The 25209-nt window shown below is 37.4% G+C and overlaps 2 protein-coding genes across 10 annotated transcripts; one reads left to right on the plus strand and one right to left on the minus strand.

The window, feature by feature from the left end:
• Positions 1 to 646: 646 nt before the first annotated feature.
• FAM200B (family with sequence similarity 200 member B) lies at positions 647 to 9043 on the minus strand. Of its 9 annotated transcripts, none has more exons than XM_050791658.1 (3): positions 8906 to 9016; positions 5738 to 5847; positions 647 to 4455 (listed from the first exon to the last, which is right to left on the minus strand). In XM_050791658.1, the coding sequence occupies exon 3, from the start codon at positions 3706 to 3708 to the stop codon at positions 1735 to 1737; it is 1974 nt and encodes a 657-aa protein (XP_050647615.1). In that variant the 5' UTR covers positions 3709 to 4455; positions 5738 to 5847; positions 8906 to 9016; the 3' UTR covers positions 647 to 1734. The 9 variants fall into 9 exon arrangements, 8 of the variants coding, with proteins under 8 accessions (XP_050647615.1, XP_050647611.1, XP_050647614.1 ...); XM_050791654.1 differs by lacking the exon at positions 8906 to 9016 and adding an exon at positions 8789 to 8890; XM_050791657.1 differs by lacking the exon at positions 8906 to 9016 and adding an exon at positions 8722 to 8884.
• Positions 9032 to 23780, plus strand: LOC126954465 (uncharacterized). Its single transcript, XM_050789969.1, has 5 exons — positions 9032 to 9167; positions 9260 to 9410; positions 10785 to 10925; positions 12272 to 12316; positions 22875 to 23780. Exons 1-5 carry the CDS (start codon positions 9032 to 9034, stop codon positions 23035 to 23037), a joined length of 636 nt encoding a protein of 211 aa, XP_050645926.1. The 3' UTR covers positions 23038 to 23780.
• Positions 23781 to 25209: the final 1429 nt, after the last annotated feature.

Raw genomic sequence — 25209 nt, forward strand, 5'->3', positions numbered from 1 at the left:
GCCGGATCTCAGCTCACTACAAGCTCTGCCTCCCAGGTTTACACCATTCTCCTGCCTCAGCCTCCCAAATAGCTGGGACTACAGGCGCCCGCCACCTCGCCCGGCTAGTTTTTTGTATTTTTAGTAGAGACGGGGTTTCACCGTGTTAGCCAGGCTGGTCTCGATCTCCTGACCTCGTGATCCGCCCGTCTCGGCCTCCCAAAGTGCTGGGATTACAGGCTTGAGCCACCGTGCCCGGCCGAGAATTGTTTTTCAACACTTTATTTCAAGCATCAAAAAAAAAAAATCAATTACCTTCAATAGAATAGAAAATCTGAAAAATTAAATAAGGCTAGGCACGGTAGCAGATGGAAAGGTACTGCTACGCTGTATGATTTTAATGAGAATGACCATGCCAAATGATATCACCCAGTGGGATAACGGAGTACACAGAGAAGCAGAGATTGAAATTAGTTTGAAGACTATGTTGTATATTACACAATATACATTGCTTAAGCATCAGCAACAATGTGAAGAAGTAACATCAATGTCATTTCTGGATGGTTACAGAAGTTATGTCAAAGTTAGATTTTTGAAAGTAAAAAAGGCAAAGAAAATTGCCACATATTTAATAATTACTCTTGGGAATGACTGCAAATTAGAGATGTTAGGTATTATTGATTCATGTATTCTTTAGCAAATGTATATTGAATACACACTATGTATCAGGCAAATGGACATCATCTCCCCCACTATGGAAGAATAGTAATCAAATAATTACAAATTATATACTCCAAGGTGGCAGAATGACAATTAGCAATCAAAATTATTACATATTATACACTACAAGGAAAACAAATAAATAAAAGTAATAATGGAGGATTTACCCTAGGGTGGTTAGAAAAGGTTTTTTTTAGGGAAGTAACATTTAATTTTTTTGAGACAGGGTTTCACTCTCTTGCTCAGGCTGGACTGTCGTGGTGCAGTCACAGATGACTGCAACTTCAAACTCCTGAGCTCAAGCGACCCTCCTGCCTCAGCCTCCCGAGTAGCTGGGACTACAGGTGTGCACCACCACACCTGGTTTATTTTTTTAAAAATTTTAGTAGAAACAAGGTCTCACTATGTCGCCCAGGATGGTCTTGAACTCCTGGGCTCAACTGATCCTTCTGCCATGGCCTGCCAAAGTGCTGAGATTACAGGTCTGAGCCACCATGCCCAGTGAGGGGAAAGTAACATTTAATTCAGACTTATCCTAAGCATTTAAAATAGTGACCAGAGTGTTTATTAAAACCTAGCTCAGATCATTTCTCTCCTTTGCTTAAACCCTTCAATGTTCTCTAGTCCACTGACAAAAGCCAGAGGCCCAATAATGGTCTTCAGAACCCTTCATGGTTTGGTTCCCCAATACTTCCCTGATCTTCCTTTTTACTACTCTTTCTGTAGCACTTAATAGCTTCTAGATATTATAAAGCTTATTTATTAGGTTTATTTTCAATTTCTCCTTGCCAGGATATAAACTCTACTAGGGAATTATCTGTTTTGCTCACTTTTGTAACCCAAATGTCTCTGGAATAATTCCTGGCCTCTAACAGAAATTCATTAAATTTTTGTTCAATGAACATAATTTTATTAAATACAACAAAAATTAAAACATAACAAAAGTATCACAATGTTATAGTAGCATTTAAATATAACAGAAAAATACTACAAAATAAGAAACGCAAAAACAAAAACTAGGTAAGATTTTATTTACTATGATGGGTGTGCTTGCCTGTTCATGAGTTCATTCCAGTCTGGAACACAGGAAGATAATGCTACCCGCATAGCTGCTGCACCATTCAGCCCATTTCTTTCCTTTGTTTTGAACTGGGTTAAGATGGAAAACCCTAGTTCACACAAACTAGTTGTTGTGAATGGTAGTAATAGCAGGACACTCTTTCTACTTAACAATGGAAAGTCTTCCTTTACCTTAATCCAAAATGCTGATAAACTTAAGGTCTCATAATCATTCTTCAACGTATATGAAGAACTAAGCTGCAATAATTCATTCTCTTCTTCAGGCACCAAGTTTAGCTCAATTATTGATTCAGGGTTTCGAAAAGCAAATGGATCTTTTACCCAACTGTTTTCCCTTAATGTTTCAAATTTTTCTTCTGGAAAGAAATGGTTAAAAGTTTGAGATAGAGAAGTGAGATGCAACAATATCTCTAACTTTATTTCTTTCAAAATGTTTTCATTAATAATATTCTCTTCAATATGTTGCAAAAATCTTGGAAACATGTAGTAGCTAGGACGATTACTTTTAAGTCTTACTTGCCATAACAATAACGTCTTTCGAAATCCCTGAATACGTTCAACATGTTGGAATACATCACTGTTTTTCCCCTGTAGTTTTAAACTCAGTTCATTAAGAATGCTAAAAATATCAGTTAAATATGCCAATTTTGTTACCCAAGTATCATCTTCAAAAATATTTGCCAAATGAGATTTTTTTTCAATGAGAAAAAAGTGAATCTCATTCCTGAGCTCATAAACCCTGCTTAGTATTTTCCCTTGAGACAACCAGCGAACTTTGGTATGATAAAGTAAGTGGGTATGGTTAGTTCCAATCTCTGAACAAAATGTTTCAAGAAGCCGGCTATTCAATGAGCTTCCTTTAATAAAATTAACAACTTTCACTGCATTTTTCAATACTTCCATGAGAGACTGTGGAATTTCTCTGGATGCTAAACCTTCACGATGTATAAAACAATGATTCCACACAGCACCATTATTAGTAACTTCTAGTAATTTTTTAATTACTCTGCTATGTTTTCCAGTTATGGTTGCTGTGCCATCACTTGTAATTCCTTTACAGTTTTTCCAGTTTAATTTATATTGGCCAACTATGTGTCTTTCTAATTCTGTAAAAATATCTAATCCACTTAGGTGTGAGGTTAAATTTAAAAAACACAAAAAATCCTCCATAAAATCATCTTGCCACGCATATCTGACATAAACTAAAAGTGTTGTGCAGCTTCCAATATCAGTGCTTTCATCAAGCTGGATTGCAAAATCTATACCAGACTGTAACCGAGTAATAAGCATTGTTTCTAAATGTTCTGCAATAGTACAAATTCGAAGAGATACTGTGTTATCATTAGGTATAGTTTTTAATTTATCAGCGGATTTATCATCAAATATTGTACGCACCATATCCAAACACGCTGGAAGAATAATTTTTTCAGCAGCTGTGTTAGCTATTTTTTCTTTTGCCACACGATATGCAACTAAATATGACGATAATAAGGCTTTCTCACTAACAGTAGTAGAACTACTAAGAAATTGTGTTGATAACTTTACATCTTTTTTCTTTCTTTGAAAATATTCAAGAGGCTTATCAATAAGTTCAGCATGCTGAGTTTCTAAGTGCCTTTTTAATTTTGAAGGTTTTAAGCTTTCATTTGCAAGAATATTATTACAAATAACACACTGAGGTCTGTCATTTTCAAAGGGTTTTTCACATTTGATAAAGCCGTATTTTAAGTAATCTTCATTATAACGTCTTGCACTTACTTTTTTCTTTTTGAAATGCGGCTCAAATGAACTTGAAGTTTGCAGACTGGAGTCAGTATTTTTCTCAATATTGTCACTATTCACAATTCCAGATTCAACAGATGAACTTGAACATGCTTCTGTATATTTCACTTCACTATTCCTCTTTCTTTTAATAAAGAAATGATCCATTTTAATAGCAATTTGTTCCAGTTTGATTAAAATGTTATAATTGGCATTAACTCAAAAAAGAAAAAAATATATATAGTCTAAATAACATATTTTCAAAAACTACACTCAAAGTTTGCAATTGAATCTCAACTGAGTATCTCAGACTTCACAACTAGTTGCAAGTAATTGTAATATAAAATGTGACTGTACAACATTAACCTTGCTATTATAAAAATCAAGCAAGACACCCCTGAATAAATGACTGAAAACCATTTCTTAGCCAATATACATTCTATTCATCATATCCCCTCCATCAAATAACCCTCTCACATATTGAAATTGAACTCAGCATTCCTTGTAATGTGCACAATTCAGGCAAAGGATTCAACACTTTGGTATTTTACATTTTATTTTGTTTTTTTTTTTTAAAAAAAAGTTCATTGTGACTCACAGAATTGATTTCATGCCTCACTAATGGGTCTCACATATACTGTGAAAAACACTGATATAGAGACATTTTGTGCCTTTGCTGTGTTGGTACCTTGAGTATGTCTGCTTGATGATGAAAGAGACTAGCTGATCTGCTAGACTGTTGACTTGTATAAGAACATCTTGAAGTGGTGGGAATTTATCTTAGATTTTCATTCCTGAATCATTTTTATGGTCTGATCTAGTGAGGAGCCAATGAGGTTTTCCATGGCTAGGTCAAATATCGGGTTGGAGCTGATGGTATATTTTTATGGAACTTTCCTGGAATGCATCCTTGACCTGGGAATAAGACCAGAGATAAGACATTAAAGAATCACTGTACAAAGTAATATTACTGCCAGCTATGGGGGCCTTTATGACATCCGAGATCATGGACGGTGAGGCAAAAAGTCTATAGCTCTCTTTATCACTATCTTATATTGGCTTAGGCCTATTTCTGTAAGGCAAACCACTTCGAGATTAGTAAATAGAAAAACAGTAACAGTAAAACCCAGAAGTTGGCATCAGGAGTTGGAAAGTATATTAGCAACACAGAATACCGCAAGCCATGAAGGACTATAGCTTACTCGCCATACATACTTCCTTTTTGCTTGGCTGCACCTATCTTGGTCATGCCTGCCTTGGTAGTGATGCACTGCTCTCTTGGATCATAGTATATTTCAGTCTTATGACCATAACAGTAGTTTCAACTTTTCCTTATATAGTTTTCCATCAAAATGCCTCAAATTTTTTGGGAGGGGTGCAGTCTTACATTTACTGTAGTGTTTATTTATTAAAAATTCAACATGTCTTAACTGTGTTAATACTGTATGTTTATTATGACTGTTTACATTAATTGTATTTTCTTATCTTTGTATTGTTAATGATCTGGTATCTAGGTGGTTCCTTGATGACTGCAGAGGTACTACCTCTCCCAGGGTTAGCTAATTCCTATGCAAACTAACCAGTCCAGAATCCCCCCACCCCCAACACAAGACATCTTGGGTTCTTACACTCCTGGCCAATATTGCCCTGTCCTAATCACTCCAGGACGAGCTACCAGGCAACTAGGGATATCCCCTATGTCCCAAGTCAGCCAAAATTATTTAAACTAGCCAATTTTAAACCTGTTCAAGCCTGCTTATCCAGTTTTGCCCACTCCTTCCTAAGAAAACCGAATAAAGGCTTTCCTGCAGATTCCTTGTACTTTCTCTCCCCAGTGACCCTGCTGCTTCTAGGTATGGCACCCTTGCATGGTGTAAGGTGCTATATGCTTCCCGCTTCTAGGGATCCAGGAGTATAAAAATTTCTTCTTTCATGATAATCATTTTCACATCTGCATATCTTACCATATCTGATTAAAATAAATCCTGGGTACATTTAAAAACACTGTTATTTTGTGTTATTGGTCTAGTTACAAAGTTGTACAGTTTGGCCCTAAACCTCTTTTTCCTGATCAGGTTTTTTACCTTTTAACACAATTATTTTGCGGACCATGAGTTTTTCTAGGAAATCAAAGTCCTAAATGCTTTATTGATGGTTAAATAGCTAGAGATTTATTACATATGGTACCTGATTGTACCTTAAAAGGTGTGCATCTGGGAGAGAATTCAGGACCTGGTAGATGCCTTTGACTTAATCTTGGTTAGATGCTTCCTTGAAAGATGACATGTTACAAATTCCTAACCTTGGCTGGAAAGGGAAAAAGATTTTCTTATTAGGTTTTATGTCCTCTGCCAAGGACAATAGCAGGACTAAAGAGTTTATGGTACATATGTCTTGGATGTCCCAGCACAGTGGGTGGTCATCAATATCAGAACTACACTGCTGAAGGCAAATGCATGTAGATCTCTTTTTAATGCATAAGAAAAGTTGAAGGGCAATATACAGCCTTGAGGCAGTCTAAACCAGATAAACACCTGCCTGAAAGGGAATACTGACTCTTCCTTCCATAGTTAAAAGTTCATGTACGGATGCTAACATGTTTTAATGCTTCAACTTTCCCCCAAGAAACCTCAAACTACTACAATTTTGTCCTTCTGCCACCTCTCCCTAGATATTTATCATATATAGCTCAAGAAAAACAGTGCTAAACAAAACATGCTAAACAAAACGTGCTACAAAGTCTTTTGTTTGACTTTCTTTACTTACATCTCTGAAAGCAGCTTTAATGAGAAGCCAGAGGAATTTTAGGAGAGAAGTTCAAACCTGAGGTTCTGGCCCAACCATAAGTTCTGGAACTTTAATTTAAATAGACATTCTCAATTAGTACTCAATGTAAATCAGAGCATGTTCATACCTGAACACGATCAAGTACACCAGTGTGATTCCATAACCCAGGTAGGTTCTGCTGGTCAAAAACACCAAAGACCTATAAATGTGTACACTGATGCTTAAGATGTGTGCACTGAAATTGGCTCCTGTGGCTACATGGCAATATTTCCAAGTAATAACTTTATTCAGCTATCCATCTATTTAGCCTCCCTTAAGAATTACAATTAAGGTAATCAAATATTTGTAGCTGAAAGTTTCCCATACACCAAGGTGCATTAACATGGTCATATGATTGGTTTCAGGTTAGTGATTTTCCACTAATAAATCTTATCTACTTGTTCCTAGAATAGTGCTTGCTGTATGGTAGTTACTCAATGTATTTGAAAGAATGAGAAAATTAATGACACCTGTAGTAAACTGTACAATGTACATTCTATTTTTATCACAGTCAGTAACAAATAAGTTATCCAACTATATTTGGACAATTTGGAAATATGTAAGACAAAGGCTAATACAACATATTATTTAAAATAGGATTGTCGAAGATTCTATTTCATAATAAACTGCTTATGTTAAGAAATAGTAGAAACAAAGATCCTATAAAAACATACATGTAAATTTAGATTTAGCTTTTAAAGCTTAGAACCTAAATCTACCTGAAAAAAAGAAACATACATTAAAAGAGTATCTTATTTTTACATTACTCCATATATGGATCATTATTCTCTTAGAAGCAATTGTCTTTTAACCATTCTATTCTTTCATATTCTTACTTTTCATGTTTCAATGCCCCCTTGAAAGTTTATAACACTAGTTCAGTTACTATTGTATTAAAAAGTTATTTTTAAAGGGTTTACTCTCCCTCCTAAATCAGACAGTTCACCTACAGTAATAGCAGTGGCAGTATATTAGGGAACGGATCTCGTAGATGTGGTGATGAAAGCATGGGGAAGTTCTTTTTTAACTGAATAGGATGAGAGGTATCATCTAAGCAAAAGGCCCAAGTAGAAAATGTTGCAAGTTTGTCAGAAGAAAATATGAAATATTAATAATTGTTTACGAATGTGATAATATGATGGACTAGGAGAATGTTTTAGGATTTTTAGTCTGGCTGGCTGTCTTACTTGCTTAATGCAATGATTGTTGTTATAATGCTTGATAGTCTAAAATTCCCTATCTCTAATCTTTTATATCCTAAGATATATCTCTAGTGTGCTGTGAGTATCATCTTCTGAAAATACAGCTCTAATCAGCTTCTTCATAACTGGAAAAGCACTTAATGGCACCGAGCTTGTGTAAGCTCTTCAGGATAATATCCTCTAAGGTTAAGCCTCATCTTTCCAGGTTTCTCGTTCATCACATGATCTCCATACATTCCACATTTCAGTACTAAAAGTATGGACATTCTTGAAATAGTTCATGCACTTTCATGTCTCTGCTTTTGGCTACTATTCCCTTTGCCTGGAATACTCTTGTTGGGTCACATGAAGTCCTATTTATTCTTTTTTACTTAGTTCAAATGCTACAGCAGTCATACATTCAACTAACATTTAGCTACCTACAGTCCTAAAGTATGTCAGGCACTGGAGATACTTAACAGTGACATATTAAAATAATAGAATATCCGTTCAGCTATTAAGATGAATGAGGTGGAGTTATACAACACTGACAAATCTCAAAAACATTATGTAAAACAAGCTAGCTGCAAAAAGATGTACACATTACTGATTGCATAAAGGTGGTTGGGAGAGTGGTTTCCTTGGGCAAAAGGGAAGAGAATGAGATGGGGTAGAGCTGACAAAGGACTTCAATCACTTAATATAATCATTTATTTCTCCAATTCAGTGGTGAGTACACATGTATTACAGTTTCGTTTCTACTTTTGTCTGTCTGAAATCGTCTATTTTAAAAAAGGATTTATAAGGCTGGATACCTTCCTGAAGGCACTGCGAAACTGTCATACAGCCACTAACTTAAAATTACCTTCCATCTCTTGCATTTCCCTTTGTTTCCTGTTTTGATATTACGCACACATTAGTTAGTACACTAGGCCTTAAGAGTGGAAACTGCCAGGTACCAGCTTTAGCTAGATTAAAATATGACCCTCTTCCCAGGAGACTCCTGACCGGTTTTCTCGTCCTCCAGGTACCCAACTAGGATTTCAAAGAACTTTGGCCTGAACCCCTCGGCCGACCCCAGCATAATCGCCCTTCAGGCCCGGATTGCTGCTGCTCTCACCTTCCCTCAATTCATACGGGGGGCAAAACCAGACTGTATTTCCCCGCAACGAACCCTGGAATGTTTCGCTTTAGCGGACTCCGGTCCACTCCCATCAGAGGTTGTCCTTCTTTCGCCTCACCTCCAGCCCCGACGCAGCAACCCGGCCGGGCCCAGCGCCGCAAACCTCAGGTCTCTGCAGCGGAGGTACACCTCAACTCTCCCCACAATTCCCTGCGCAACACCACTTCCGGCTTACCTCACAAATTTCACATTCCAGCCGGAAAGACCTGGATAGGCCCTCTGCGCATGCGTGAGACCGGGGCGGTGTCCGGGAGTCCAGAGAGTCGGCGGTGCACCCTCCACATTTCCACTTCCCTAGTCAATGCCGGCAGTCTCGCGGGATTTCCTCCTGTCGCGGGAGTTATTTGAATGCCTGCGCGGTAACGACTCCTTAGGGGCCTGGGGCCCTCTGACAAGAAGCCTGAGGAGACGCCGCGGAGAGCTCTGCTTCTGGATTGGTGGGCAGGTTGGCTGTAGCTGAACGCCGAGAGGGCTTGTCCGGACAGAGTCCCAGAGCCATGGGAGCGTAAAGAGACTGCTGCGGATTAAGGAGGCCTTTCGGCTGGCGCAGCAGCCGCACCACAACCAGGCGAAGCTGGTGGTTGCGCTGAATCGCTCCGGCGGCGGGGTAAGCGCTCCCGGCCCGCGCCCGCCCCAGCCCGGAGCTGGCGGGGCCAGGACGCTGGTTCATACACTCCAAGGTGATTTTCACAGTCTTTGTGGAAGAGTTAGAGAATTTTGAACTCTGATATCATTTCACCTATTTACTTCTTTAGAGAATAGCATTGTGTTTAATAATCATAGTATTAGTGTGCGACTCTTTCAGTTAGCAGGTCATTGGTTTTTTAACATAAACCTGTATTTCATTACATAGATTTAAATATGTATGTATACTTCTGTCCTCTAATGATTGTAACAGAGCACATTTCTTGGTCATTAACAAGATAGGTTCGTGCAAATAAGTGCATCTTTGTCACAAACCAAGTATTTTTCTGGAGTTTATATATATGTGTGTGTGTGTATATATATATGAGACAAAAAAATATATAAAGGAGAATATATATATTCTTATATATTTATAATATATACTTTATTTTTTGGTTTGACATGTATATGTCATATATATGGTTTTTTTGGTATTTCTACCTTAAAGAAACAGGGAAACAAATGTTAGATACCGAAGCTTGAATTTCAACTCTGAAACTTAATGCGACTTTATCAGCATTTCTCTTCCTCAAGCTACTTACTTCTTGTAGGATTACACAGTCAAATTTTTAAAAAATTTTGATTCTCCCACTGGATTTTTTTTTTTTTTTTTGAGACGGAGTCTCACTCTCGCCCAGGCTGGAGTGTAGTGGCACAACCTCGGCTCACTGCAACCTCCGCCTCCCAGTTCAAGCGATGCTCCTGCCTCAGCCTCCCGAGTGGCTGGAATTACAGGTGCCCGCCACCACGCCCGGCTGATTTTCGTATTTTTAGTAGAGACGAGGTTTCACCATGTTGGCCAGGCTGGTCTCGAACTCCTGACCTCAGGTGATCCATCCGCCTGGGCCTCCCAAAGTGCTGGGATTACAGGGGTGAGCCACCACACCCAGCCTCTCCCACTGGATTTTTAAAGCTTTTAATCAAAAGATTAGCAAATATTTATTTTACATGGCTCAAACTACATGAAAAGAAATGCAGCGAGAAACACTTCCTAGTCTCTGTACAGTACCATTTCTAATAGTCTTCAACGGGTAATCATTTTAAATTAGTTTCTTATTTATCCTTCCGGTCTTCATGCAGAGATACAAGCAGATGAGAATATACAGTCTCATTTCGCTGGGTCTGTCCTTCAATATTTTCTGCACTGTTCATGTTTTTTTTTTTTTTTCCCCCCCGTTTTACTGTATATTCTGGATATTCCTCCTTATCAGTATTCAATTAAACTTATTTTTTCTGTCACATACTCCATTTTGTAGATATACTCCAGTTTATACAGTAAATCACACATAGGTGGACACTTGAAGTTGTTTCCAGTCTTTAGATATTAGAAACAATTGTTCAGTGAATACATGTCATTTCTACATTTGCAGGGGTAACTGTCAGATTCTGAAAAGAATTAAAGAGTTGCTGGATCCAAGAGGAAATGTGTTTGCAAATATGATAGATATTTACAATTGCCCTTCATGGAGTGATCCGTTCTACACTCCTATCGGCAGAGAAGAGCATGAGAGGTATTGCTTTTTTTTTGTGGGGGGTGGGGGTGTGGGATTGGAAAGAACAGGAATATAATTGGGATTTTTTGATAGATAAGTAAAATCCTGAAAAGTTTGGGAATATGAGTTAGAATGATAAAATGTTTAACAAAAACAAATCGTTGTGTGATAGCTTAATTTTAAAAAGCAGTGTTGAATTGGGACCATTGGGTGTTGGGTTTTTTCTTTTTTTGTTGTTGTTCCTGAACTGTACCTGTAGCACATTTCTCCAGATAGATTCAAGGATGTTTAGAAAAATCAAAATCTCTTGTGATCAAAATCTGTGCCACCTTGCTCCATGACAGAAGCAATTCGAAAACAAGAGACTTGGGTAAATATTACCCAGGTTTATTTTTCTCAGTTTTTTCTACTGGATGGATAATTAATAATTATTAAAGAGTAGAGATAAGAGATTTTAGCCCAGCACGGTAGCTCAGGCCTGTAATCCTAGCACTTTGAGAGGCTGAAGCGGGCAGATCATGAGATCAGGAGATCCTGACCAACATGGTGAAACCCTGTCTCTACTAAAAATACAAAAATTAGCTGGATGTGGTGCCAGCTACTCAGGAGGCTGAGGCAGGAGAATCGCTTGAACCCAGGAGGCAGAGGTTGCAGTGAGCCGAAATCACGCCACTGCACTCCAGCCTGGTGAGAGTGAAATTGTTAAGATTCTTGAGAGTTATGATAGTGTTAGGGACAGAGACTTTTATCAGTGTAATTTGTGAAGGGTTTGTTTTTTATTTCTGCTGGCCAGTAAAACAGTTTTTTAAGAGGCATTTGTTCATTGTATCAATTAAGCTATGATGATCTGCAAATACGAACCAACAGCAGAGTGAGAAACAGAATTTGCAGCAGTTTGTTATGTCATTTCACCAAACAGAAGGAAGATAAAGAGAAAAATGAAGACAGTGACATTTCAAACAAAAGGACCTTATACATATTTTTCTGTAGGCTAAAATAAGATTATAATTAAAAGCTGATTTGTTAGGTAATAGTAGCTTACATTTAAAATAAAATTATAAGAAACCAATTTTAGGTAAATAAATTAATGCCCTACCTAGGAAGGAATGCAAAAGATCATTTTTTTTGGTCAAAAAGTTGTTGCATTCTTATTATTTAGCAAATATTTCAGACAAGGACTATTTTGAGACTATATAAATGTGTATTTAGTATACCTATGCATGAAAGTAGCATTGTAGCTTTTCTTAGTTTGCATGAATTGTAGCCCCTTTTGAGTTATTAAAGTCTTCATTCTGAACTTGGGGAAAATCAAGCAGTTGTTATAATGCCACTTGGGAATAAGTTTTCGTTTGTTTTTGTTTCAGTACTGTGGTAAACAGCAATGAAGTTTTTGATGTGCCAAATTCTGAGTAAGTTATTGGGAAATAAGCCAGAAAATGCCCACATTGATAATGTTTTGTGTAAAAAATTAATGAAGCCATTCTTATTTGATTGAAAGATAAAATTGCAAATGAGAGAATCCAGGCAATCCTGCCTCTTTTGAGACTTAAGACCTATGAATAATGACTTGTCCCATAAGTTAAAAAGTATGTGCAACTCCATAGTTTTTTGTTTGATTTTTAAATTCACAGTAGTTGAATTATTCCTATTAAATATGTCATTTATGAGAAAAGAAAGTATGTATGAAACACACCCACCTACCCATTTAGTGATACATCATTCCAATAGCAATTCCCTGACACCAGCTGGATGTCCTGCAATGCAATTCAATTTTGATACTAATTGCCTGAAGTTAGCACAGATGCCACAGGTTAAGTGCTCAGTCCCACAAGACTGCCTCCATTTCACATGCCCGGCCACAAGTCTCAGGTATTCCCAACCTACTTGGACTTCTTCCAGGCTGACCCCATATTTGGGCATTCCCATGACCTACCCCCCAGGTTTGATAATTTGCTAGAATGACTCACAGAACTTAGGAAAGCGCTATTTTACTACTACAGTTTTTGTGTAAAGGATACAACTCGAGAACAGCCAAATGGAAGAGACACATCGGGGAAGGTATGGGGGACAGAGGATGCAAAACTTTCATGTCCTCTTTGTGTGTGCCACCCTCCCAGCACATTAATGTGTTTGGAAGCCCCTTAAGCCAGATGGTTTCAAAGTTTTTTTATGGGGTTTCATTGATCAGACATGATTCATTAATCATTAATCACTAGTCACTTATTTGAACTCAGTTTCCAGTTCTCTCCTTGTCAGAGATAGTGAGATGGGCTAAAAGTTTCAGTCCTATAAATACCTAGTTGGTTTTTCTGGTAACCAATCTCCATCCTGAAGATACCTAGGGTCCCTCTCTATCTCCCAACCCTTATGAGTCATCTCATTAACATAAACTCAGGTATAACTGAAAGGGATACATTATGAAGTATAAAAGACACCTCCTATCAGGAAATTGTAAGGGTTTTAGGAGCTTTCTTCCAGGAACCAAGGACAAAGAATAAATATATTTTTTTATTATACCACAGAAGAGTAATAAGATGAACATATATACCCAGCATCCAAATTAAGAAACATAAAGGTATCTTTTAAGCCTCTTGTGTTCCTTTGTGAATATATTTCCCCTCCTTCCCAGGGGAAACCATCATCTTGAATTTCATGTTATCTATTACCTTGCTTGTCTTCAGAGTTTATTATAGTTTTAAGGCTGTCTAGCGGTATATCCGAAATAAGCCTCTTTTTGACCTTAATATAAATGGAGTTGTATTGCATGTATGCTTTCCATGGTTTATTTTGTTAATAAATATAGAACATATCATTTGTTAGATAATTATATTGGGCTGTTAGTGACTACTTTTTTTGTCTTTTTGTTTTCTTAAGATTTTGTTCTTAGCTTCGAGAATTTCATTTCCTTAACATGGACTAGTGATATATTAGGTAATGTGTACTTAATAGAATTGAAAATCATACTTTAATATACACAAAGGTAAAGAATTGTATAATGAACCCAACAACCCAACACCTAGCTCCAACCATTATCAAGTCCCCCCCTTCCCCCTACCGTAATACTCATTCACATATACACGCACTCTACCCTTCTGTCAGCCAGAACTATTTTGAAGGAAATGTATGACGCTGTAACATTTTTATCTAATATCTAATATTGAGTGTTAGGATTTTTATAATTATTGCCAAAAAATGTTTTTAAACTTGTTTCTTTGAATTAGAAGCTAAACTATGTCCACATATTTCATTTTATTGATATATCTTTGTCTCTCTTAATATATAACAGAGTCCCCCTTTTTTGTGTTGACATTTATTTGTTGTAGAGGTTAGGTCATTTGTCTGATTGAATTTCCCATATTCAGGATCTGGCTGTTTGTATCCTCATACAATCATTCAACCTATTCTCTCATGTTTATTTTCTGTAAACTAATAGTAAAATTTAGATGCTTGATTAGGTTCAGGTTTGACTACTTGGGCGCAAGGGCAAAAATACTACTTATGTGGTAGTTTATAAACATCCTATTGCATCATACCAGGAGGTTAAAGGCTTCAATAATATTTTCGAAACAGTGTCCTAATATATATGGATTAAGGATTATAGAGCAATAATGCATAATTTCCATAAGCCGTGTTCTGCTATAGTCATATCTCCTCTAACCTCCTTTCTGGTTTTAGATGGAGAAACTAAGTATTTGCCAAAGGTCAGACAGCTAATTTAATAGTAAAAGTAGGGCTCTTTTTCACCTTTTGCCCCTTTTAAAATTTTGTCTCATAAACCTTTGATATCTGTGGATCAGAAATAATTCTGTTTGATGTAGTCAGAATAGCATTTCTGCCTATTCAACTAGAACAGGAGTTTTGGCCGGGTGTGGTGGCTCACGCCTGTAATCCCAGCACTTTGGGAGGCTGAGGCAGGCGGATCATCTGAGGTCAGAAGTTTGAGACTAGCTTGGTTAACATGGTGAAACCCCATTTCTACTAAAAATACAAAAAATTATCGGGGCGTGGTGGCGGGCGCCGGTAATCCCAGCTACTTGGTAGCCTGAGGCAGGAGAATTGCTCAAACCTGGGAGGAAGAGGTTGCAGTGAGCCGAGATGGCGCCATTGCACTCCAGCTTGGGCAGCAACAGCAAAACTCCGCCTCAAAAAGAAACAAACAAACAAACAAAAAACAGAATAGGAGTTTTGTGACTGAGAAGTTAAGACACAGTGAAGGTTCATCTCCTTGAGTGGTTCTGTTTTTGCACTGCCTGTGTGGTAGCTGAAACTTAAGTTTGAAAGCAATAGTTAGAGAGGTTAGATAGGATCTAAGCCTGAAGCCTGGTAAATCCAGGATAGGAACAATGCAAGAAAATCTTTATAGACTATAATAGTAGTTGGTCATTTAGTTCTAAATAATTTTTATTTGTGGTACTTATTCACCTCATTTTTATATACTAGTATGCTTTGCTTCCCGTGTTAATTTCTACTTGTCTTATAAATGTTAAGTGTAAATTAATCTTAATTTGAAGAAAATGAATTATGGAACAAAATATAGGAAGTGAAAACTAGAGGGAGGTAGCTTTCCTCTATAAGTTATGTGACTTAACATAAAAAATCAATGATGTGGAAAAGTCTTCTACAAGCCTGGTTACACATCACAGAAATACCTTATGGTTGCTTAATCTGTTTGATGCATAAAGTGTTTTGTAGTGGCAGACGCACTGCTTTTTTTTCTTGTGATTCCTAGTGAACTGATGGGAATTTATGCAAACAATGATTGTAGGTATATGACAAATTAATTTATCATTAAAAGCCATAACTGGGCGGGCATAGTGGCTCATGCCTGTAATCCCAGTACTTTGGGAGGCCAAGGTGACCGATCATGAGGTCAGGAGATCGAGACCATCCTGGCTAACATGGTGAAACCCCGTCTCTACTAAAAATACAAAAAATTAGCTGAGCGTAGCGGCACGTGCCTGTAGTTCCAGCTACTCCAGAGGCTAAGGCAGGAGAATAGTGTGAACGTGGGAGGTGGAGCTTGCAGTGAGCCAACATTACACCACTGCACTCCAGCCTGGGCAACAGAGCGAGACTCTGTCTCAAAAAAACAAAAAAAATATAACATTGATAATCTTCTAAGATGAAAGAAATGAGTTGATAAGGAGAAAAGGTTTTAAGATTAAAATGGGCCGGGCGCGGTGGCTCAAGCCTGTAATCCCAGCACTTTGGGAGGCCGAGACGGGTGGATCACGAGGTCAGGAGATCGAGACCATCCTGGCTAACACGGTGAAACCCCGTCTCTACTAAGAAATACAAAAAACTAGCCGGGCGAGGTGGCGGGCGCCTGTAGTCCCAGCTACTCGGGAGGCTGAGGCCGGAGAATGGCGTGAACCCGGGAGGCGGAGCTTGCAGTGAGCTGGGATCCGGCCACTGCACTCCAGCCTGGGCTACAGAGCGAGACTCCATCTCAAAAAAAAAAAAAAAAAAAAAAAAAAAGATTAAAGTGAAAGTTTCATGAATAACTTTATTTTGTAAGGAAAAAAGTTATGATTACATATAATTTCACTAATTTTTAAATGTAAAATGGAGAAATAATCCCAGATAAATAACAATATATTAAAAATTGGGGAACATTTTATTTAATGTGATGAGTGTGCTATGTATTCATAAGTTTATTTCAGTTTGGGATCTCAAGTGCAGTTCTCACATACCTGGTGCAGTGTTAACTCTGTTTCTTTGTTACTACATTCATTCTACTTAGCAATGAACAATCCTGTTTCCTCCAAAAGAATGATACATCATTATGACATAGGGCTAGAAAGTTTTAAAAAAATATATACATTTGATGTTTCGTAATCATTCTTTAATATTTACAAAGAAGTAAGCTATAATATTTCCTATTCTTCAGGTACCAAGTATAAATCAGTTTTTGATTCAGAGTGGTGGAAAACAAATCTATCCAGTTTTTTTCTTGAATGCATTAATTTTTGTTCGGGCATGTAATGGTTAAAAGTTTGAGACAGGCCAGAAACAATAAAAAATGGACAAAATATATAAAACAATGTTTTCTAAGATATTGGATATCAGGCAATGAAGGACAGTGAAGCTTGATCAACAGAAAACAAAGTGAGTCCTATGTTTGCCTCAGTTTAGTGCCTTGGGAGAATTTCTAAGCCATAGTACAAGGAGAGAGGAACATATCAGCCTGATGGAATCCCTCTGTTGATAGAGCCCAGAGCCTGGTGAGACCAATGCAGCCAGAGTTTGCTAGAAGGGAGAAAGCTGCATAGAAAGAGAATTCTCGTGGTCTGGAATGAATCGCTCCTGATTCTTCAGGTAAGTATTGACCACTGCATGTGAGGAAATGACCTGAGGCCAAGGAAAGGATCATCCAAAAATATTACAGTACAGTCTTGGATCACATAAAGACATTTTGTTCAATGATGGACTGCATAAGATTATAATGGGGCTGGAAAATTCCTACCACCTACCTAGTGATGTCATAGATCTCAATCATGATGTCTTATGTGTCTGTGGTGATGCTGGTCTACTGTCTTGCTGATAATATTCTTATCTTTTTTTTTTTTTTTTTAACATGAGGTCTCACTCTGTTGCCCAGGGTGCAGTACAGTAGTACAATCTTGACTCACTGCAGCCTCAACCTTCTGGGCTCTGGTGATCCCCCACCTCAGCCTCCCAAGTAGCTGGGACTACAGGCACGTGCCACCATGCCCGGCTAATTTTTTGTATTTTTTGTAGAGACGGGATTTTGCCATGTTGTCCAGGCTGGTTTCAAACTTGTGGGCTCAAGTGATCTGGCTACCTTGGCCTCCCAAAGTGCTGGGGTTACAGGTGTGAGCCATTGCACCTGCCCTATTGTTATTTTAGAGTATACTTTTTCTACTTATATATTTTTTCAGAAGTTTACCGTAAAACAACTTCAGGCAGATCCTTCAAAGTATTACAGATGAAGGCATTGTTGTCATAGATGACAGCTTTGTGCATGTTACTGCCCTTGAAGACCTTCCCATGGGACAAAATCTGGAAGTGGAAGACAGTGATATTGTTGATTGTGACCCTGTGTAAGTCTAGGCTAATGTGTATGTATTTGTGTCTCATAAAAATAAAGTTTTAAATACAGTTTATAAAATAAGGATATAAAAAATATTTTTATACAGCTGTACAACATGTATTTTAAGCTAAATGTTATTACAAGAGAGTCAAAAAGTTAATTTAAAAAAATTTTTTAAGTTTATAAAATAAAAATTTACTATTGAAGAAAAACATTTTAAAAATAAATTTAATGTGTTTAAGCCTAAGTGTGCAGTGTTTATAAAGTCTACAGTAGTGTTATAATAATGTCCTAGGCCTTCATATTCACTCACCACTCACTGACTTACCCGGAACAACTTCTAGTCCTGCAAGCTCCATTCATGGTAAGTGTCCTTTACGGGTATACCATTTTATCTTTCATACTGTATTTTTACTATACCTTTTGTATGTTTAGATACAAAAATACCATGTGTGACAAATTCAGTATGGTAACTGAATGCTGTACAGGTTTGTAGCCTAGAAGCTATAGGCAGTGCCATATAGCCTAGGTGTGTAGTAGGCTGTGCCATCCAGGTTTGTGTAAGTACTCTATCATGGTTACATAATGATGAAATTACCTAAAGGTGCATTCCTCAGAACATATCTCTGTCATTAAGCAACACATGACTATAATTGTGTTGTGTTCAGAGACAGCTGGGAATATTGGCTGTTTCCACAAGACAGACTGGAAAGCCTCATTCATGGAGCATTGGGTAGAGTACATACAATGGGTCTTGCCTCAGTTGTGGGAAACAGCCCTAGCCTGAACACTGTCCCTGTTCTGCCTAACAAGCGTTTAAAGCAAGGCCTGAAAGCATCAAACTATTTCTAAGGAGCTTAACTGAATTCTAGAACAAACCTCAAGATTTATAGGGATACAAAAACATCCAGCACCTAGAAAGGTAAAATCCACAGTGTCATCTCCAAACTAGCAAGGATGCAAATAAGCAGTAAAATAGGACCCATAATGAGACAAAAAGTGACATGTTAGAATTCAGACAGTATTCCATATTTTCAAAAAGTTAGGTAGGGGCCTGGAAGATAGATGCCAATCCAACTTCTAGAGATGAAAACTGCAATGTGTGAAATGTAAAACATATTGTGTGGGATTAATGGCAGATTGCACATTGTGGAAGAAAAGATTCATGAGTTTGAAGAAGACATAGCAATAGAAACAAATCAAAGTCACACCAAAAAAATAGTCTATCAGTGAGCTGTACACAAGTTTAAGCACCCTAGTGTGTAATGGGAGTAGGGGAAGGGAGCATACAAAGTATTTGAAGAAATGATAGCTTAAAAGTTTGATAGAAACCATAAACCCACAGATTCAAGAAGATATGAACTCCAAGCACAAGAAGCATAAAAAACCCATACTACCCAGGCGTGGTGGCTCATGCTTGTAATTCCAACACTTTGAGAGGCTGAGGCAGGAGGATTGCTTTCAGGCTGGGTGTTTGAGACTAGCCTGGGCAACGTGGAGAGACCCTGTCTCTTACACAAAAACCCAAACCAGAGTACACCATAATCAAATTGTTTAATACCAATGATAAAGATAAAATCTTAAATGGACTAGCGGCAAAAAGGTACTGTTTTCAAGTGACTTGGAAATAGTTACAAAGGTGAGAAGTTAGATTTCTTAAAGGGAACAATTTGACAAGCCAGTAGAGCAACATATTTCAAGTACAGAACAGAGAAAAACCCTGTCAACCTAAAATTATGTGCCCAGGCCAGGTGCGGTGACTCACGCCTGTAATCCCAGCACTTTGGAAGGCTGAGGCTGGCAAATCACTTGAGGTCAGGAGTTTGAGACCAGCCTGGCCAACATGGAGAAGCCCCATCTCTACTAAAAATGCAAAAAGTAGCTGGGTGTGGTGGTGGGCACCTGTAATCCCAGCTACTCAGGAGGCTGAGGCAGGAGAATCACTTGAACCCAGAAGGCAGAGGTTATAGTGAGCTGAGATCACGCCACTGCATTCCAGCCTGGGCGACAGAGGGAGACTTGGTCTCAAAAAAAAAAAAAAAGTCTATGCCCAGAGAAAATATCTTTGAAATAAAAAAGCAGCATACTTTTTCAGACAAGAGCTGAAAGGATTCATCAGTAGATGTGTAGTACAAGAAATGTTAAAGGAAGTTAAGTAAGGCAGGTAGAAATACACTAGGGACCAGCAACCCATGGTCTGCAAGCTGCTATTTGACTGCCTGCAGGCTAAGAAAGTTTTTTTTTTTTTTCCTCCTTTTTTCAAGGGTTATAAAAGAAAACCAAAAATAACTCCTGATGTTGCCCACTGTTTCTTTTGTGGGGGGGGGGAGGGGAAAGGGGCAGGGGACATACAACTGCCTTCAGTTGAGAACCACTGGCTATATATGCATCCCAGTTAAAAGCTAGAGGTTGTTGCATTGGATAAAACAAGATCCAATTTTATGCCTCTTATAAGGCACACACTTTAAACGTAAAGACCCAAATAGGTTAAAAGGTTGAAAAAAGATACCGTGGTAACACCAATTAAAGCTGGAATGTCTGTATTATTAGACAAAGCAGATTCTAGAGCAAAGAATATTGCCAAGGATGAAGAATGCAAAACGTAGCAACCACTGGAAAATACTTTGACAGTTTCTTGTAAAGTTAAAACATGCATCTATCATATATATGATCTAGCCATTCTACCTGTAGGTATTTACCCAAGAGAAAATGAAATATTTGTTCAAGCAAAGACAAATGTCCATTGTAGCTCTATTTGTAATGACCAAAATTTAGAAACAACCAAAGTGCCTATCAAGTGAATAAACTGGAATACAATGGAACACATGAGAATACTACTCAGCAATGAAAAGGAATGAACTGTTGATACGCATGTACAATTCATTTCAAGTATACCTCCATAAAGCTTGTATAAGCTTGAGTCAGGAAGTGAGATATAACAATACAGTAGCTCTGATTTTATTTTTATTTCAAAATTTCTATTATAATGTCCTTTTCTATATGTTGCAAAATTTTGGGAGCATGTAGTACCTAGGGTGATTACTGCCTTTAACAATAATGTCTTTTGGAACCCTTGGATAAGTTGGAATGTTGAAATCCCTGTAATTATAAATATAGTTCATAAAAAATGCTGAAAATATCAGTAAAATATGTGGTATTATTAGGTATTGTCTTTGAAAATGTTTGCCAAATAGTAATTGCTTTTCAATAAGAAAATAAGTACTGACCAAGGAGTATTGAGTATTTAATAAAAATAACTTTTCATAATGTAAAATCAGCAGACTGTCTTTGGATGCCAGAGTTTTGTTGCATTTTCTGTGGGCTGATGATCATTGATGCCAGGTATTGGGTAAAAGGAGAGTATTTATTACCATTCTTTCTACTTTTATGTTTGAAATTTTTTATCATAAAGCTTTTTTTTTTTTTTTTTTTTTTGAGATAAGGTCTCTGTTGCCCAGGCTGGAATGCAGTAGCACAACATTTAAAAAAATTTATATTATCTAGCAATAGATATTCTATTCCTGAAAATACATTTCTGTTGTCTGATATATAATGACATTCTGTTAACAAAACACTGCATATATGATGGTGGTCCCATGAAGTAATACTGTATTTGTACTGTACCTTTCCTAGTTTTGAATACATTTAGATACAGAAATACTTAACCATCGTGTTACAATTGCCTACAGTAAAGTGACATGCTGTACTGGTTTGTAGCCCAGGAGCAAGAGGCTATATTTATAGCCAAAGTATGTAGTAGGCTATACCATCTGGGTTTGTGTAAGTATGCTCAGATGTTTGGGCAGTGACAATCGCCTAATGACACATTTCTCAAAATGTATCCTGTTGTTAAGTAACAAATACTTAACTGTATATCTAATTCAGTTGTGTCTGAGGTTATATTTAAACAACATGGTGTATCCTGTACTAACGGATCTTCCTACATTTCTCTACAAGTGTTATGCAGCTTATTTTCAACGAGGTGGATTATGAAGTCTGTACAGACTTATAGTAAATATTGCTTCCAAATGTTCTGCAGTGGTAAAAAGTAAATAAGCTACTGTGTTGTCACTCTGGATAGTTTTTAATTAATTAGCTGAGATTTAAAGTTGTACATATCATATCCAGACATATTAGAAGAAAATACATGAGTTGTTTTCTGTCTCACAATATGCTTTAATGATGATAATAAGGCTTTATCACTAACAATAGTGCAATAACTAAGAAATTAGTCTGGGAACTTGAATGTATTTTTTTCCTTTGTCAATAAGTTCAGCTTCTTGTGTCCAAATAGCTTTTTTAATTTTGAAGATTTTATGCCTTTATTTCAAGAATACCATTGACACATTTGATAAATGCACATATTAAATTAACTTCATTATAATCTTTTATACTTTCTTTTTTCTTTTTAGAATGTGATTTGTATGATGTTGGCTGTTGTTTGAAATAAACAAAAGAACAATACAAAAACCAAGTACAAAAAAAATTTAAAAATGTGATTTGAATAAAGTCAAAATTTGCTGTTTAAAAACTCAACACCTTTCTCTGTTTTGTCACTTATTTTACATCCCAGATCCAGCAGTTGAACTTGAGTGGTTTTTACTTCATCATTCTTGATTATCTTTATTTTTAAAAATGTGGTTCAAGTGTAATTTGTAGTTGGATTAAAATGTTACAAGTTATAAATTCGAAAATACCATACTAGATAATGTGTTTTGACAAATGAACTGACCATTTACAACTGATACTTTTTTTTGTCTTTATACTTCTGTTAGTAGCAGATGAAATCCTTCACACATGAAGTCACAAATAATTGAATTTTATTAACCAAAATTTTAATTGTTACAATCATTGGCTTTTCAATTAAGTTGATAGTTAAATTGACTATCTGTTTTTGTTTGTTTGTTTTTTAGCGATGGAGTTTTGCTCTTGTTGCCCACGCTGGAGTGCAATGGCATGATCTCGACTTACCGCAACCTCCAGCTCCCGAGTTCAAGTGATTCTCCTGCTACAACCTCCCGAGTAGCTGGGATTACAGGCGCCTGCCACCACGCCTGGCTAATTTTGTATTTTTAGTAGAGATGGGGTTTCTCCATGTTGGTCAGGCTAGTCTCGAACTCTCGACCTCAGGCGATCTGCCCACCTTGGCGTCCCAAAGTGCTGGGATTATAGGTGTGATAAATTGACCATCTTATACCAGGAAATCAAATGAGAAGACATCAGTAAAAATATTCTGGCCAACTCATGTTTTATTTATCATATCCTCTTCATTAATTGCTTCTCATAATGCCACAGTTTGTCATGGTATTTGTGGCAGCAGGCAAAGTCCTTGCTTAGACTTTGATTAAATTGCTGTGGCATTTTTCTATTAAAAAGATATCGTGGTTTCAATCTATAATTTGCCTGTGATCTGCGGGTTAAAAAAAAGAGCACTATACTATTCCATTTGATTCAGTGTTTTCAGATAATACATCATTTTGCTTAGTCTCATTTGGATGAAATGAATATTTCCAGATCTACATGTCAAATAAGAGGATACTACAACTTAGTATGTAACTCCTAAAAAATAGAAATTATTTAATATGAGTTAAACTTCAATTTTAACAGATGTTGAGTGCCTATATCATATGCCAAGCATTGGACTAGGTACTTGTACATGTTTTCTCATGGACTGCCATCAAGGTTAAAGAGGTTGCCCATGATCATGTGACTGTTTAGTGAAAGAGCCAAGAACCTAAGTACTACGACATGTATTCAGGTGCCCTTTGCACTGTCCCATGTTTCAAATCATTAAAGGTGGGATGCGATTTTCAAGATTATTTAATAGCTGCAATTTGTAATGGGTACAAATATGGTTTATAATGTTAACATTAAACTAGAAACTATGCAACATTTAGTAATTTTTATATTATGATTATTCTGATTGATAATTTATAATTGTATACATTTATAAGATACAATGTGATGTTTTGATATATGTCTACAATGTGGAATGATTACATCAAGCTAATTAACACATCTAGCACTTCATTTGCCTATCTTTTTTTTTTATGGTGGGACATTTGAAATTTACTCTTGGTTTAGTTTGTTGAGACAGGTGGCAGCTCTGTCACCCAGGCTGGAGTGCATTGTTAGGATCACAGCTCACTGTCACCTTGACCTCCCAGGCTCAAGCCTCAGCCTCCCAAGTAGCTGGAATCACAAGCACACACCACCATACCTGGCTAGTTTTTTTGATGTTTAGTAGAGACAAGGTCTCACTACGTTTCCCTGGCTTCTCTAAATATTCATTATTATTGACTGTAGTCACCCTGCTGTCCAATAGATCTCAGAACCTATTCCCCTTGTCTACCGGATACTTCACATCCTTTGATCAACAACTCATTCCCACTCCTACAGCCTCTGGTAACCATCATCCTCTCTTTACTTCTATGAGTTTAACTTTTTTAGATTCCACAAATGTGAGATCATGTGGTATGTGTCTTTCTGTGCCTCGTTTATACTAATTTCTTTTTAAATGAAGTTTATTTAATACCATTGAATGAAAACACTACCAGTATTTCAAACCATAATCTAGTCAGCAATTGGAGGGGTACTACATTAATACTACATTCCCTAAAAGTCTTCAGTTTCACCAAAACCAACACAGCACAAAGCAACAAAAGCTCATATTTATATTTTATTTTGTTTTTAGAGGCAGGGTCTTGCTCTGTCTCCCTGGCTGGAGTGCAGCGGCGCCATCATGGCTCATTGCAGGCTGGACCATCCTGGGCTCAAGCAATCTTCCCACCTCAGCCTCCTGAGTAGCTGGGACCACAGGGATGCACCACCATACCTGGCTAATTTTTTAACTTTTTTGTGGAGGCGGAGTCTCCTTATGTTGCCCAGGCTGGTTTTGAACTCCTGGGCTCAAGTGATCCTTCTGCCTTGGCCTCCCAGATGCTTGGAGTATAGGTGTGAACCACCATGCCCAGTCCCAAAATTCATATTTTTAAACTGAAAAGCCAAATCACCCTAAAAGGTTTCTATTACAAGAACAAGATAAGGAAATGGTCATAAAAAAAAAAAGGTGTCAGTAGAAAATTGAGGCAATTCTGTTTATGCATTTGGCCTCAAGGAAGTGATTCAGCTTCCTCTTGCATTAGCCCAAGGGTGTGGCTTATGGTCTTGGACAGTTCACTTGTGATCCAGATTCCTTTGGAGGGTGTCAGAACAGGTGCAGGTACACTAGTCATCGGATTCCTACCA

This window comes from Macaca thibetana, chromosome 5 (assembly GCF_024542745.1).
Source record: "Macaca thibetana thibetana isolate TM-01 chromosome 5, ASM2454274v1, whole genome shotgun sequence".
NCBI lineage: Eukaryota > Metazoa > Chordata > Mammalia > Primates > Cercopithecidae > Macaca > Macaca thibetana.

Bases quoted from the DNA above. Each gene is read 5' to 3' on its own strand.
- FAM200B (XM_050791659.1), bottom strand. From the start codon at position 3,708: ATGGATCATTTCTTTATTAAAAGAAAGAGGAATAGTGAAGTGAAATAT.
- LOC126954465 (XM_050789969.1), top strand. From the start codon at position 9,032: ATGCCGGCAGTCTCGCGGGATTTCCTCCTGTCGCGGGAGTTATTTGAA. The intron at 9,411-10,784 runs GTGATTTTCACA...CTACATTTGCAG, and splicing joins GCTGGTTCATACACTCCAAG to GGGTAACTGTCAGATTCTGA. The intron at 12,317-22,874 runs GTAAGTTATTGG...TTTGTTTTTTAG, and splicing joins TTTGATGTGCCAAATTCTGA to CGATGGAGTTTTGCTCTTGT.